Below are 15,154 nucleotides of genomic sequence, written 5' to 3'. Positions count from 1 at the left end.
AGAGATCAAGGAAGAGGAATCAATTTAAAAAAATTATTTTTCAGTTTGCTAAAATGTGAGTCAACAACTCTTTAAGATCTCAAACTGCAGAATTCCCAGTTTAGGTAAGAGCTTTGTAAGAACTAGTACTTTTAGGAAGTTTACCAGAAGAGAAATTTCACTATTTAGCTCTTTGAGGGTGATGTATCCAGCTTTCTATTATAAAAATGTGTATTGATAAATGCATGCCTAAGTCAAAGGGTGAAGAATAAGAAGGATTCTAGTCAGAGAAACTCTCCTATATTCTAAAGGAAAGTTATCTTTTCTAGTCCATCTCGACGATGAGGGAAGAAGATAAAATTTATCTCATTAGCTTTAAGAGTCAATTACTATCACAATTTTACAGAGAAGGATTCTTGGGGCAGTTAAATATCTTGGTTAAGATTCTAGATCTTCTAAGTGGAGATTCAAACCCAAACACGAGAATGTGAGTTCTTAAGTTGGCTTTCTCATGGCTTTGAGATAAGTGTTGCTTTCAATACTCAAACACTCTTATGAGATAGGTTTTCCTTTTCTAGAGATATGTTTATCAAAGGTTAAAGGGTTTAAAATTTGTCCCATGTCACTTAGTAAGTGACAAGGCTGACATTGAAAGTCATACTTGGCTACTTCCAAAGCCCATGTTTTTCTAGATATCTTCCAAGAGAGCATTCTGTTTATTGTCTCATGGATGCAGTTAATGGTATGTGACAGTGTTCAGAAGTGACTGAATAACTAGCAATAATCATAAAAGCACATTATCAAAACTTCACGGTGTAACATTTGTGCTTCACAAATATTGTTAAATTGAGGTTCTGACAGTAAAATGTCAGGAAAGTTAGTATAAATTGGACAAGAGCGTGATGGTAACTTCAAAACTTAATTTGGCAATATTCACATCAGATTTTGATTTAATCCTTAGCAAAATGAAGGGCTCCCTTTTGACTTTAATTCTATTCCCTGTCTTACTTGCCATCTCAGAGGTGAGGAATGAGGAGTCTATGAAGCACTGTGGGCTAGAGTAAAAGCAGACATCTACATCTGGGCTAGCTCCAGGTGGAGAAGGCACCCGGAAGGGACCCCTCAAAGTCAGCAAGGTACCATTAACTCATGTGACTCCTTCATTTATTATCTTTTTTCCAGGCTCGTTTTAGCACCTGTTTCTCTGGACTTCTAAGCCACTTCTGTATCAGTTTAAGGGGTTAATTATCAAAATAAATTGAATTTGGCTTGGGAAAGAAGTGAACTTGCTACCTTTCAGAAAATAAGGACCTTGTTTGCTTTGTCTCCAGCTTGAAGTCATTTGATTGCATAACTACTTCGATGAGCTCACCATCTATGGCTGGTGCTATGGGGACTAGAGAGAAGCACATGATTTTAAGGGACATGTTGAAGTGGCAGGGATAATTTCACATGTGGATAACTGTCGAATATAATAAGTTAGAATTCAGGTGAGTGCTAAATAAGGATGGAAGGAAGGAAACTGTTATTGAGCACTTATTAAGTGCCAGGTGGTTTTATGTGCAACATCTCATTCAGTCTACTGCTAAGCTTCCTGTGAAGTAATATTACCCCCATTTACCATTTTACTGGGGACAAAATTGTTCACCCAGCTAGTAGGTAGTGAGGTGAGGGAGCAAACCAGGTCCATCTGACTTCAAGAGCTGAGGTCTTTCTTTGTTCTATACTGTGTCTCAGGTGGGAAAAGGAAGATGGTGAACCAGTGTCATAAATGATAGCATCATAGAGGCAGTGGTGTAGGATTTGGGGAGTTATGAGGAGCGAGGCGAAGTGGAATTCTGGGGGGAATCCAGTAGGAATTGTTTGATCAGGATGTTGAAGATAGGAATGAGCCTAGTGTGTTTCAGAAATATGGAGGGGACTGACTTCACAGTTTATTTCTTCATTTTTCAATTCAAGGAGTTTGACTGGAATTTTCTGCTAATCCTATATGAAAGTGTGAGGTAGAATTTATTTAAGACTCTATTTTAATCATAGAGTGTAATAGTTTTATAATAAAAAGTTCAAAAAGGAAAATGTGATTACATAATAAATGTTGCAACCACATATATAATTGTGAAGATTCCAGTGTGGTTTCAGATGACTTTGGTAAACAAAAGCATTTTAGAAAATGACCCACAGTTTTCATATTTTAGTGGGCTAATTTCTTGAAAAATTATGAACTTACCACTCCCACAATGAAAGGTTCATAGTTACTAGATGTTAACAGATACAATAAAGGTTTTTAATCTCCAGAGAGTAAGCATAATTTACCAAGCTTACCATTATTTATCCATCTCTGCATCAGCAGGCCAAAATGCACTAGAAAGAATATATTTGGAATATCTATGAAATACACAGGGCAGTGAAATGGATGTCTGCGCAAGGCTTTCTTTTTACCACCACAGACATCATAATACAGTGTATATAATCTTTCACAAAGTTTTTTCTCATATATTATTTCTTCGACCCATTAGTGGTTTACTAACGAGCGTTCATTCATGTAGGTTTTCTTGGTGCTTGCCAGTAAGCCAAGGTACTGATAAATAAGTTGGAACCAAGTTAAATTAAGGGAGGACTTTGTTTGGGATAACAATGCGAACTACTTTTTGTTTTCAGACCTAGAGGTTTAAACCTCCACTTCCTTCCTTACGATCAGCTTCGCAGGACATACCCAGGGTTATTTGTTGTTTGTTTGTTTTTTATTTATAACACGTAACGAATACTTCGGAGGCAGCTGGTTAACGAGCAGAGGCGGCCAGTACAACGCAAGGCAAGCCCTGACTTGGCTACTCGTTGGCTCCCAGCCCCTGGTTGTGTCATGCCTCCTCTCTGCTCTCACGTTGCCTCCTCCGCCAAAACAGGAAGCTGTAGATGACTGAGTTCTCCCCAGAATGTCTAATCTTTCTGAAACCAGACCAACATTTAAGGAAAATGATGTGTAGTGTTCAATTTCTTTTAAAAAACCCAGGCGTCGAACTTGGCGGCTACCTTCCTTCTTTGTCAGTGCCCTCGGAGGAAGTATGGTTTTTTCTCTTCTGTACAGCTGAGTGAGGAAACGAGCCCCAGCTCCCAAATGATCCTGTTTCTGAGGAAGGCGCAGCGCCAAACCTCCCGAAGGTGGATTCCTCGGGGGAGGAAAAGTCTTCCTGATGGACAGCTGCCCCCTGAAGGGCTTTGGGGCTCAAAGAAGCTTTGGGTGATGTCAACACAAGACTCACAAAGAGTCAGCTGCTCTGCCTGTTGTTCCATGCCTGATTTATCTGCTCTTTGTTAAGACCAGAGCCGATACCCGACGATGGTGGAACTTTAGCACGTGTTAACATGTTTTTACTTCTCACTACAGCGCTTATATTGTGTTATTAAAACAATGGCTTTTGGCGAGGCAATCTTTCTTTCCTAAAAGTTGTGGGTGAGTGGTGAAAACCACAATGAAGTCTATTTTCTCCCTTTGCCAAGTTGAATGCACTGTTCTTTTAAAATTTTAACGAATCCTTTGAAATTTGAAATGCTGTGCAAAACTGTAGTAGAAATGCCATAAACCAAGCTCACTGTGATTTTCTCCTTTTAAAAAAAATTTTAAAGTAACTTTAAAACAGTAAACAGATTATGCTGACGGTAAGAAAATGTAAAACAAAACAAAACAAGCATAAAAAGAAAATAAAAATCAACTGTTACCACATCATCCAGAAATAACTCTCCACTCTTAAATTTTGGGTTCCTGTATATTATTACTGAGAACTTAAACACTGATTCATGGTCAAGTATAAGAATCTAAACAAAGTGCTTTTCTCAAAAAGTGCTTGATAAACGTTTCCTAATATGCAGCCCTTCTCCTTGACGATAGCTGGAGGCATATGTGTGTCAGTTAGGTCCCCAAACAGCTAAAACCCAGAAAATGTTTGCATAATAAGCTCTTTCCTATAGTCTGGTCTGTTTTGGGTTTTGCTTTCCCAGAGATAAAAGGACATTGTATTCTCATTCTACAAGTCAAACTGAGACCCACATAGCTGAGTCTTGTGACACAATTGGATGTCTTCACAGATAGAAAGACAAAGTGAGGAAATCACAAAACTATGTTTTCATTTGTAACTCTTGACAGTCAACACTCCAGGGGGCTGTAACAATAGATTCTCTGTTCATCTGAGGTGTTGCCCTTATTACTACCGGAGTCTGTATTTGAAATTCATCTACTACGTATTAGGCACTTAAACTGTGTCAAGGCATTGTGCATGACATTTAAACATTTACTTCACGTATTTGTTGCAGGAAACCTATGAGAGTGGATAGTACTTTATCACTGTGTTGCAGATAAAGAAACTAAGGCTCAGTGGAATTATGTAAACGTCCTAAGTCACACACAGCTAAGGAGGTGGTGTTACTGGATTCAAATTTAGGCTGCTTAGCATGAATCAAGGCAGTCACATCAAACTGTACTGGTAGTCAGTGTATTCTTCACCACCAAGAACAACACTCCCATAACAAGGGGAACTACCCTGGGTTCTTTTGTTTGTTGTTTTTTTGTTTTTTTGTTTTGTTTTTTTGTTTGTTTTATTTGGTCTCACTGAAAGAATGTCCATTGATGAGGCAATAAGAATTAATTATATTAAGTCTCAGTCCTTGAGTACATGCCTTTTCAGTATGATGGGTGGTGAAATGGGAAGACTGCAGGAAGCGCTTTTGGAACATACTGAAGTGTATTGGTTGTCTCATGGTAAAGCACTTACGTGATTGAGTTGTGAGCTTAAAACTAGCTGATTTTTCCAGGAAGCACTTTTCTTTTCTCTTTTTTAAAGACAGACTAAAAAACTGTAGTTATTCAGACTTGGATATTTGAAATTAAATGAAAAAAGATATGAAAATGAACAAAGTGAGCCTGTCACTTCAAGGAAAACAATTGACAATATTTGTTGCTGATGATAAAATTCAAGCTTACAAGCAATTTTGGAAAACTTTTATCCATCACCATGAGCATCAGCGGTGATATTAATGAATTTTATTTTTTGGTATTCATTGTGTAATGAAATGTGTCAACATTTGGGAGATCAGCATAACTCGGTGAACCAATATTTTCCAAATGAGCAATGCATGATATTACAAAATCATAAATAGGTAAAATATCCATTCCAAGTGCAAAATAAAGATTTTAATCTAACAGTACAACAATTCACTAATGTGGTTTCAGATTCTGCATTGCGACTAACCTTTAATAAACAGCCACTTGTTGAGTTTTGGTATACTATTAAAAAAGAATATCAAAATTATGTGAAAAGATAATTTTATTAAATAAAACTGAAATAATCTTAAATTAATGAAATTAAAATAATCTATTAAAATAATTTTCCCTTTTCCAACCAAATATCTGGATTTTCTATGAGGCTGGATTTTCTGTGAGGCTGGACTTTCCTCATATATATCAATCAATATGACACACAGTAACAGATTGAATGCAGAAGCTGATATGAGAATTGAGCTGTATTCTATAAAGCCAGTCTTTAGAGATTTGCAAACATATAAAACAATGCCATTCTTTTCACTATGTGTTTTGTTTTGTGAAAATAGACATTTTTCATAAAATATGCTATTGTGTTAACATGTGGTAGGTAGGTTTATTATTTTTAAATGAGATAATAAATATGTTTAAATTTCTGTTTTAAATTCCATTATGATAAATATGGATAAATTCAACCCACACAAACAAAAACCCTTTGAAGTTCTTAATAACTTTTAAGAGTGTAGAGTACTGAGACCAAAAAGTTTGAGAGTTACTGTTCTATAACATGTACTTTTTGAGATTTCACCAATAGGTATTCAAGTTGTTTGCAGTATTTGCCATTACAAATAAAGATGCACTAAACATCCTTGTTTATGTATCCTTACATTGTCACTTTTATTTCAATGAGATAGCTTATCAACTTTCTACGGGAAAGGTATGTTTATTTTTTTCAGTATATTTGTATTAGTTACTATTTATTTGATATATACTTATTAGTTATTTAAAATGTATCTATGTATTTTAAGTACATAGAGAAACAAAGAGGAAAAACGGGACCTACTCTCTTCACTTGAATAAATCCTATAAGCCAGTTTTTTTGGGGGGGGAATATATGTATCAAGTTAGGAAATTCAAACAGTCCAGAGAAATATAAAATAAAACAAAAGTTTCATTCTCTTCCATTTGGTTCTAAGTTATAGTATAATTATAGTATAACCCTTATTGAGGGTTTCTTATAATTTCTACCAGGAATAAAAATCCTGTTTATACTGAATTTATGTAGTGTAGCTACAAATACAGTTAGATAGCTTCCTCCCTGTCTATGTATCTATCATCTATCTATCTACTTACCTATCTCCCTATTTATTATCTATAGCAGAGACTTTTAGCTGTCCGCCAAAATTTCTCCTCTTCCTCTTGGGCACACAGCTGGATGACATTTCTGTCTCCTTTGCAGGTACATGTGATTGTGAGACTAATTCTGGCCAATTAAACGTGAGTAGTAGTGATATGTGCCAATTCCAAGATTAGCCCTTAAAATCTTAGCAACTTAGCAAGCAATAACCTTTGAGTTGTTTTATGTTTGATTTTATTTTTTGTAGTAGTTGGCCTAATACAATACCTACTGAGTACATCATACTATTTTACACAAAAAGGGGTTATACATACTACCTTACATCTTGTGGTTGTATGTAGTATATCTTGGAGATATTCCAGGAACATCCTGGTATGTGTATTTTAAATTTAAAAACACATACTGAGAGATTACCATCTAAAAAGTTTGTATTAATTCATATTCTCACTAGAAATGTGTGAGAGTACCTATTTCTCTATATCCTCATCTGTCCATACTGTTATTACGCTTGCAAAAATTTGGAATTCTTAAAGGTGAAATATTGACTACCATTTTTGGTTTTATTGGCATTATCATGACTATGATCACCTTTCATATTTATTGGACATTTGTATTTTCTATTCTGTATATGAGTCTGTTTATGTACTTTGCCCATTTTTTATGTATTTATAATACTTTTATTATCAATTTTCAAAGCTTTTTTATATTAAAAATACTAACTTTTTTTAAAGATTTTATTTATTTGACACAGAGAGAGAGAGCATAAGCAGGTGGAGCGGCAGGCAGAGGGAGAAGGAGAAGCAGGCCCCCCGCTGAGCAGGGAGCCCGATGTGCGGCTTGATCCCAGGACCCGGGGATCATGACCTGAGCCGAAGGCAGGTGCTTAACCAACTGAGCCACCCAGGCGCCCCAAGGATACTACCTTTTTGACTCTCATCTGAGTAAATTATTTTCCCTTAGTCTTTGGTATGTCTTGACTTCAGTTAGGATGTCTTTGCCAATGTCTATCTTTTCCTTTATATTTTCTGTATTTTCTGCTTTGCTTAGGAAGATCTCCCTTAGTGCAAGGTTGTACAGGAATTCTGCTAAATTTTATTCCAATAACTTTGTTTTGTACCTTTGCATTTAAATTTAATCCATATTACATTTATTTTTGTATAATGTGAGGTATTTAATTTTCATCTTCTTCCAAATTGACAGAAAATTTTTCCAGCATTATTTATTAAATTAGCCATCTTTTGCCCATGAAAATTTCATGTCACTTTAGTCATATGTTGTTTTCATTACATTTGGAACTATTATAGGGCCTTTATTCTGTTCACTGCTCTATTTATTCTGAATTAGCCACATGCTATTTGAATTGCAGTAATTTTATGGTAAGTTTTAATATCTTTTAAGAAAAGTTGTCTGTCATTATAGATTAGGTTTTGGGGGGATTTTTTATGGCGATTATGAGACATAGATTCTTCCATATGGATTTTATAATTGTGTTATTTTGTTCCCCCCCAAATTTCATTGGAATTACAATTTCAATGGCATTACATTTGCACTAATGCAGGAAATATTGTATTCTAACATATTAAGAATTCCAATCCAAAATGTTACTATAATAACATAGGTATTTTATTCCTTTTAATATCTTTTTTTGTAATGTTAATTATGTAGGTCTTGTACTTAAAAATATATATTTTTTTTCTTTAAATTCAATTTAGTTAACATATAGTGTATTATCAGTTTCAGGAGTAGAATTTAGTGATTTGTCAGTTGCATATAACACCGAGTGCTCATAACATCAAGTGTCCCTCACTCATCTTCCCTCCAGCAACACTGTTTGTTCCCTGTAGTTAAGAGTCTCTTATGGTTTGCCTCCCTCTGTTTTTATCTTATTTTATTTTTAATTCCCTTTCCCTATGTTCATTTGTTTTGTTTCTTAAATTCCACATGTGAGTGAAATCATATGGTATTTGTCTTTCTCTGACTGGCTTATTTTGCTTAGCATAATTCCCTCTAGTTCCGTCCATGTCATTGTGAATGGCAAGATTTCATTCTTTTTGATGGCTGAGTAATATTCCAGTGTGTGTGTGTGTGTGTGTGTGTGTGTGTGTGTGTGTGTGTGTGTGTGTATACATACCACATCTTCTTTATCCATTCATCTGTTGAAGGACATCTCAGCTCCTTCCACAGTTTGGCTATTGTAGATGTTGCTGCTATGAACATTGGGGTACAGGTGCCCCTTCTTTTCACTACCTCTGTATCTATGGGGTAAATACCAAGTAGTGCAATTGCTGGGTCATAGGGTAGCTCTATTTTTAACTTTTTGAGGAATCTCCATACTGTTTTCCAGAGTGTCTGCACCAGCTTGCATTCCCACCAACAGTGTAGGAGGGTTCCCCTTTCTCCGCATCCCTGCCAGCAGCTGTCATTTCCTGACGTTAATTTTAGCCGTTTTGACTGGTGTGAGGTGGTATCTCATTATGGTTTTGATTTGTATTTCCCTGATGCTGAGTGATGTTGAGCATTTCTTCATGTGTCTATAAGCCACTGGTATGTCTTCTTTGGAGAAATATCTGTTCATGTCTTCTGCCCATTTTTTTACTGGATTTTTGTTTTTTTAGGTGGAGTTTGATAAGTTCTTTATAGATTTTGGATACTAGCCCTTTATCAGATATGCCATTTGCGAATATCGTCTCCCATTCTGTAGGTTGCCTTTTCATTTTGTTAATTGTTTCCTTTGCTGTGCAAAAGATTTTAATCTTGATGAAGTCCCAAAAGTTCATTTTTGCTTTTATTTCCCTTGCCTCTGGAGACGTGTCTAGCAAGAAGTTGCTGTGCCCGAGGTCTAAGAGGTTGCTGCCTGTGTTCTCCTCTAGGATTTTGATGGATTCCTGTCACATACTTAGGTCTTCCATCCATTTTGAATTTATTTTTGTGTATTGTGTACGAAAGTGGTCCAGTTTCATTCTTCTGGACACATGTGGCTGTCCAGTTTTCCCAACACCATTTGTTGAAGAGACTATCTTTTTTCCATTGGATATTCTTTCCTGCTTTGTCAAAGATTAGTTGACCATAGAGTTGAGGGTCCACTTCTGGGTTCTCTATTCTGTTCCACTGATCAATGTGTCTGTTTTTGTGCCAGTACCATACTGTGTTGATGATTACAGCTTTGTAATACAGCTTGAAGTCTGGAATTGTGATGCCTCCAGCTTTGGTTTTGTTTATCAACATTACTTTGGTTATTCAGGGTCTTTTCTGCTTCCATACAAATTTTAGAATTGTTTGTTCCACCTCTGTGAAAAATGCTGGTGGTATTTTGATAGGAGGTCTTGTACCTTTTTATATTACCTTTTTTATTTACCATTTTTGTTTGCCACAGTGAATGAGAAATTTCCCCCACGTTCGTTTCTAAATGCTTGTTATGGTACAAAGAAAAATCTTGTTTTTTGTATATTCATCTTTACCTCCAGCAGCCTTGCCCAGTTATTTTACTAATTTTAGTGGCTGCTTTATTAGTCTTTCTTGGGCTTTCTAGATATATGATATTGTTATCTACTAATAAAAAGGTAATTTTGTCTCTTCCAGTATTTAAGCTGATTGCTTCACATTCTTATTACATGACTCATAATGCAACAATTAGTTATTGAGATTAATGCCAGGCATTTTTATGGATGCTAAGGATACCAATGTTGAATGAAACAGATGAATAAAGTGTCTATTCTATGGAAGGCAAACATAAGCACGAGAAATATTAAATAATGACTGAGAAAAGAAAGTATGGAAGGGGGATTGAAAAGCTTGTTGGGGGAGTGAATTTTAGACAGGGTGGCTAGGGAAGGCCTCACTGGGAAGGTAACTACAAGAAGAATTCTTAATAATGGTGATGATGTTAGGCATTTCTTTCATAGTCCTAATTTTAATGGAAACAGCTTTAACATTTCATTACTCAGTATGATGTTTGCTGGTTAAAATATTTTTAAAAATAAATAATATAAATAAAGTAGTCTTTACATTATATATGTGTATATAATATTAGTCATCTTAAGAGTGTTATTCTATTATATATAGCTTAAGAACTTATTTTGTTATAAATAGCTTCTCAATTTTATCAAATACCTATTTAACTTCATCATATATTTTTCTCTTTTGTTAAGATGAAAAATTACTATAGTAACCTTCCTTATGTTGAAATTTTTCTGCATTCTCTGAATAAATCTATTTGATCATAGAAAAAAATTCTTTAATTCGATATTTTGTATATCAGAAGAACTGAATGTGTTTTTTATTTGTGGCTTTTGTTAATTCAATTTGATAGGAAAATGAAGCAAATTCATGTTTAATGAGTGACATGATATACTTGATTATATTCCATATAATTTAGTATTCATTTTAATTTTTTTGTTTGCATGACTAATCCCCCTTTCTCACTTACTAATTTAGAAATGCTATTGTCATTTTCTATGTATTGCTGCTTACTTCCACTTTCTGCTAGATATATTAAAATCTCAACTTCTTTATTATGATTCCAATTCTCTTCCTCCACTAAGATGAACCCTTTAGGAGCCAGGTGGTCAAACTATGGCCCTTGGGCTGAATATGCCCTACCATCTGATTTTGTATGGCTCACATGCTAGAAGGGTTTTTACTTTTTAAATAGTTGGAAATAAGTCAAAAAGAATAATAACTTCATGATACATGAGGAATACATAAAATTGAACTTTCAGTTACATAAAGAAACTTTTATTGAAACACAGTGACACTTACTTGGTTACTTACCATCCATAGCTGCTTTTGTGCCTCAGTGGCAGAGCTAAATAGTTATGTTGGAGACCATGTGGTCAACAAAGCTGAAAATATTTACTATCTGGCCCCTTACTGTTTGCTAACCTATGCTTAAGGACTGTTCCTAATTGTCTAATTTCCCTCACATCGACCCAGCTCTCTAGAGTGGGTCCTCAGAAGGCTTTAACTTGTGCTTATGAACTGGGATGCAAATAAGCAACTTAGCTGTGGTTTTAATTTTATAGCTCTCCTACCAAAGTAAAGTTCTTGATATAGAATAGATTTTCTTAAAGAAAAAATATAATGTATTTTTATAATTAACTAACAACATATAGTTTATTTTTCCTTAGTTTCAAAATGAAATAGTGGCTCTTGAAGCTTAGTATTTCTCATATGAACTTTAAAAATGATTTCCCAGCACCCCCTGAACAAATCAGGCTGGATATTTTGTTCCTTTGGCAGTGAGACGATCCATCCTCGCTGTCTGTGGGAAGCAACAATTTTCCTTTTTTGATTACAAATGGAAAGTGAAGCTTAATGCTTCCCATACTGGTTATACTGGTTTCCTGTCTTGCTAAGTAGGGAAATAGCCTCGTGGGTGGGTGGAGAACCACAAGTTTCAAGTTATGTCCTGCACAAGGGGGGGAAAATGTTGTGTACCATAGTTAAACTGTGATGAAAGAAACAGGGGAGAAATTACAGGAAACTTTAATCAGATACTTAACATATATTTAAGCCTCAGTAAACCTTATAGTAGTGTTCTAGTATGTGTTCATGCATGTGAAGAAGGGAAGAGAACATGTAAGTTCAAATGGACACAAGACAGGAAAAAATAAGTAGCAATAAGTAAAAACATTAAAAGAAACTAAGAAAGTACTGAAGTGGAGACAAGACATCTGACTGGAAGTATAAAAACAGGCAGAGATTAGCAAAAAGAAGCTAAATTTGGAGATGAATAGCATTTTATAAGAAATGTGGACTTGAAGAGGAGTTATTTGACATTCAAAGATGGCAGTAGCAGACGATTAAAACTTTGAACCGAAAGGAACCAAGTAGTCTAGGGTATGACTTTATGGTGGTGAGCAGAAATTGCTAAAACATATGATTAATTCTTTAGGAAAACAGGATCTACAGGAAGAAATTGGATGTCCAGAGTAAAGGTCTATGATGGGCTTGACGTTTTACACGTATACTCTCTCTCTGTCTTCAGGGCAAGAACATGAACAGTGGTCATTGATCACTGATCAATAACAAGTAGTGATCATTATTATAATCATTTTTACCTTTGAGAAAACAGGCTCAGAACATTGGTCACTTTGCCCAAAGTTGCACGGTTAGGACAGGTTGGAGGCTAAAATGAGTATTTGTCTTCAAATCTGTGCTTTAAAAAACACAATAAAACAAAACAAAACAACAACAATAAAAAATGACTTCAAACAAAAAACAACTACATCACAAAAGAAATGAATTCAGAAGAGAGCTAAGGTGGAATGGGGCCCAAGAAACACGTGGCAGATTTGGCCTGGAGCACCACTTCCGCTGTTTGTGAAAACATCGTGGTGGTAGGCATGCAAACAGAGCAGGAGGGAAAAGTGGGAGCAGCAGAGATGGTGGGTGCAGGTCACTTCTTTAAGAATTTTGAGAATAAAAAAGCATAGTAAATTATAAGTAACTATTTAATATTGAGTTTTCTTAATGCATTTTTTTGGATAATACCTAGAAAGGTCAAGTAATGGTCCCAACAAGGCAAGGGTTCATTCTCTAAAATGCTAGATTTAAAAGCTCTAATTTCTCAACTGTTATTTTTTAAATCACCCTCTATACTGGATAATTCCCAACATTTAAAAAAAAAAATCAATGAGCTGAAGTAGTGCTTAATTTCCCAGCACATAATCTACTGGACTTTGTTATAGGGGCCTCCTAATACATTTTCTTTAAAGCTGTTCTATTAACAATGACAACAGACAACAGCACTGATATTTCCATTCAAGATGCTGATATATTTATTTCTTATGATGTCTGGCAACAGAAATGGATCATACAGAACTTTTTTAGGGGCACCTGGGTGGCTCAGTCGGTTAAGCGTCTGCCTTCGGCTCAGGGCATGATCCCAGGGTCCTGGGATCGAGCCCTGCATCGGGCTCCTTGGGAGCCTGTTTCTCCCTCTCCCTCTGCCTGCTTACCTGTCTGCGTATTTGTGATCTCTCTGTCAAATAAACAAAATCTTTAAAAAAAAATTTTTTTAAGACAAAAATATAAAGAAATAGAGGCCTTATTTAATTTTAGCTTGGGGGGAAAATTTTCATATTGATTCTGGGGGAGAGTTTCTTGCTGACATTCCCAGAGTTAACTGAATTTTCAGTAATTTGCTCTTAGTACTCACTATACTTGCTGCTGCCGCTGCTAATGAATATTTTATAAATCAGGAGGAAGATGTTAGGTTTCAATTTGGATGACTGCCAAGTCTAAATCTCTCACCTTGATGTAGCTCAGCTCTAGTCCCATTTTTTCAGCCGCCTCAGGCTATTTCCATCTGAATGTCCCATTATTAACTAAAATTCAACAAGTGAAAAATCAAGCTTAGTATTTTAGTCCTCAAATTCTTCCTTGCTGACTTCTTTATTTTTGCTACCAGGACCACTGATTTAGTTGTCCAGACTCGAACGCTCAACTATAGTCGAAGGAGCTACTATTGACTGAGGGCTTTCCATCTGTTAAGCGCTTAGTAAACATGTACTTCTGCTTGTTTTTAGCAAGCAAGGCTGCACCTCCAAGCCCCTCCCTTCGAGTCAGTGTTCAGCTTCACGGGGCTGGCTCCGATGGCTGCCCCCCCCCCCCCACCGTCTGCCTCAGTCTAAAACTCTGTGAGGTGGGTACCAGCATTATCACTGCTTTGCTTGAAGATGAGGAAGCTTCGGCTTAAGTGAGTTATGTTATTTATTTAAGGTCACTTACCTAACTAGTGACTAGGACAGCAGGACTCAGACCTGACACTGCAAACATCCAGAGCCGCTTTGTCACCTCGGACTCCTCCTTCCTTTTTGCCTGGTCATGAAGACTGTCCCTAAACCGTTCCATACAACTGTCCTCTCCTTTCCATTTCACACAGTTGCGCCTCTCATTACCTCTCCCGTCTCCTGGGTGGTCTTCCCGCTCTTTACTGACAGATTCATCTTCTTAAAGAGTCACTTCACCTACACGATGAGCCAACAAGCTGAATGAAAAGCCTTCAATGACTACCCATGATCTGAGTGTGGCTTTCTTGCCCAGACATTCAGGTTACCATCCATGGACCCTTCCAGTCTTAGTTCTAACCCCTTATCTTCATGAACACTGTGTTTTATCCAGGCTAGACTTCTTCATGCACTCTGAACTCCTCTGTCTGTTGAAATTCTACTTAGCAACTTCATAGTCTAGGTAAGTGCCACTTCCTTCATGAAGCCATCCCCGATTCCCTTAAGCAGATAAAGATATTCTGGACTTTTCTTATGAAAACATATTCTAGACTGTACTTTGGTCACTTGTGTACTTATCCCTACAGGATCCCAGTTCCTCTAGAGTTGAACTGTGTGTTACTATTATCTTTGCTGTTGGTAGTTAGGTAGCATAGGGCAATCAGTGCCCGTGACCTCACTTGAAAAGTTAAAACGTGTTCAGTTTTATTGTTCGGTGCTGTCAGGATATGTGGTCCATGTACTCAAGATGTTTTCAGTCTAGTAAGGAAAACAAAACTATTATTCACAAATTACCTAGAGATCAGGAGCCTGACTATGAGAGATGAAAGCAGAGAGAGAAGAGGAGGGAAGGAATGGATGGAGGAGGATTTAGAGAAAAGGCAAGACCAGAGTTTGATGTTGAAAAGTGAAGAAATGTGCTTTAAGTGGAAGGGGGTGTTCTGGGTAGGGAAAAGCATGAGTGAAGGCTCTGTGGTAGGGGTGGGCACGGCAGGTCTGGGAAGAAGGACGTCACTTTAGGAACACCTGTTGGGAAGGCAAAATACTAGGAAAGTT

The 15,154-nt window shown here is 36.4% G+C and overlaps 1 protein-coding gene across 1 annotated transcript; it reads left to right on the top strand.

Moving 5' to 3' along the window:
- Positions 1–944: 944 nt before the first annotated feature.
- Positions 945–3,295, top strand: INSL5 (insulin like 5). The gene is given in 4 exon segments (XM_027569558.1): positions 945–1,038; positions 1,041–1,115; positions 3,065–3,162; positions 3,164–3,295. Coding segments are annotated over 4 exon segments (399 nt in total).
- Positions 3,296–15,154: the final 11,859 nt, after the last annotated feature.

The sequence above is a fragment of the Zalophus californianus genome, chromosome 4 (assembly GCF_009762305.2).
Source record: "Zalophus californianus isolate mZalCal1 chromosome 4, mZalCal1.pri.v2, whole genome shotgun sequence".
Taxonomy (NCBI): Eukaryota; Metazoa; Chordata; class Mammalia; order Carnivora; family Otariidae; genus Zalophus; species Zalophus californianus.
Note: the sequence above shows the minus strand (reverse complement) of the source record. Positions and strands in the feature narration are given on the sequence as shown.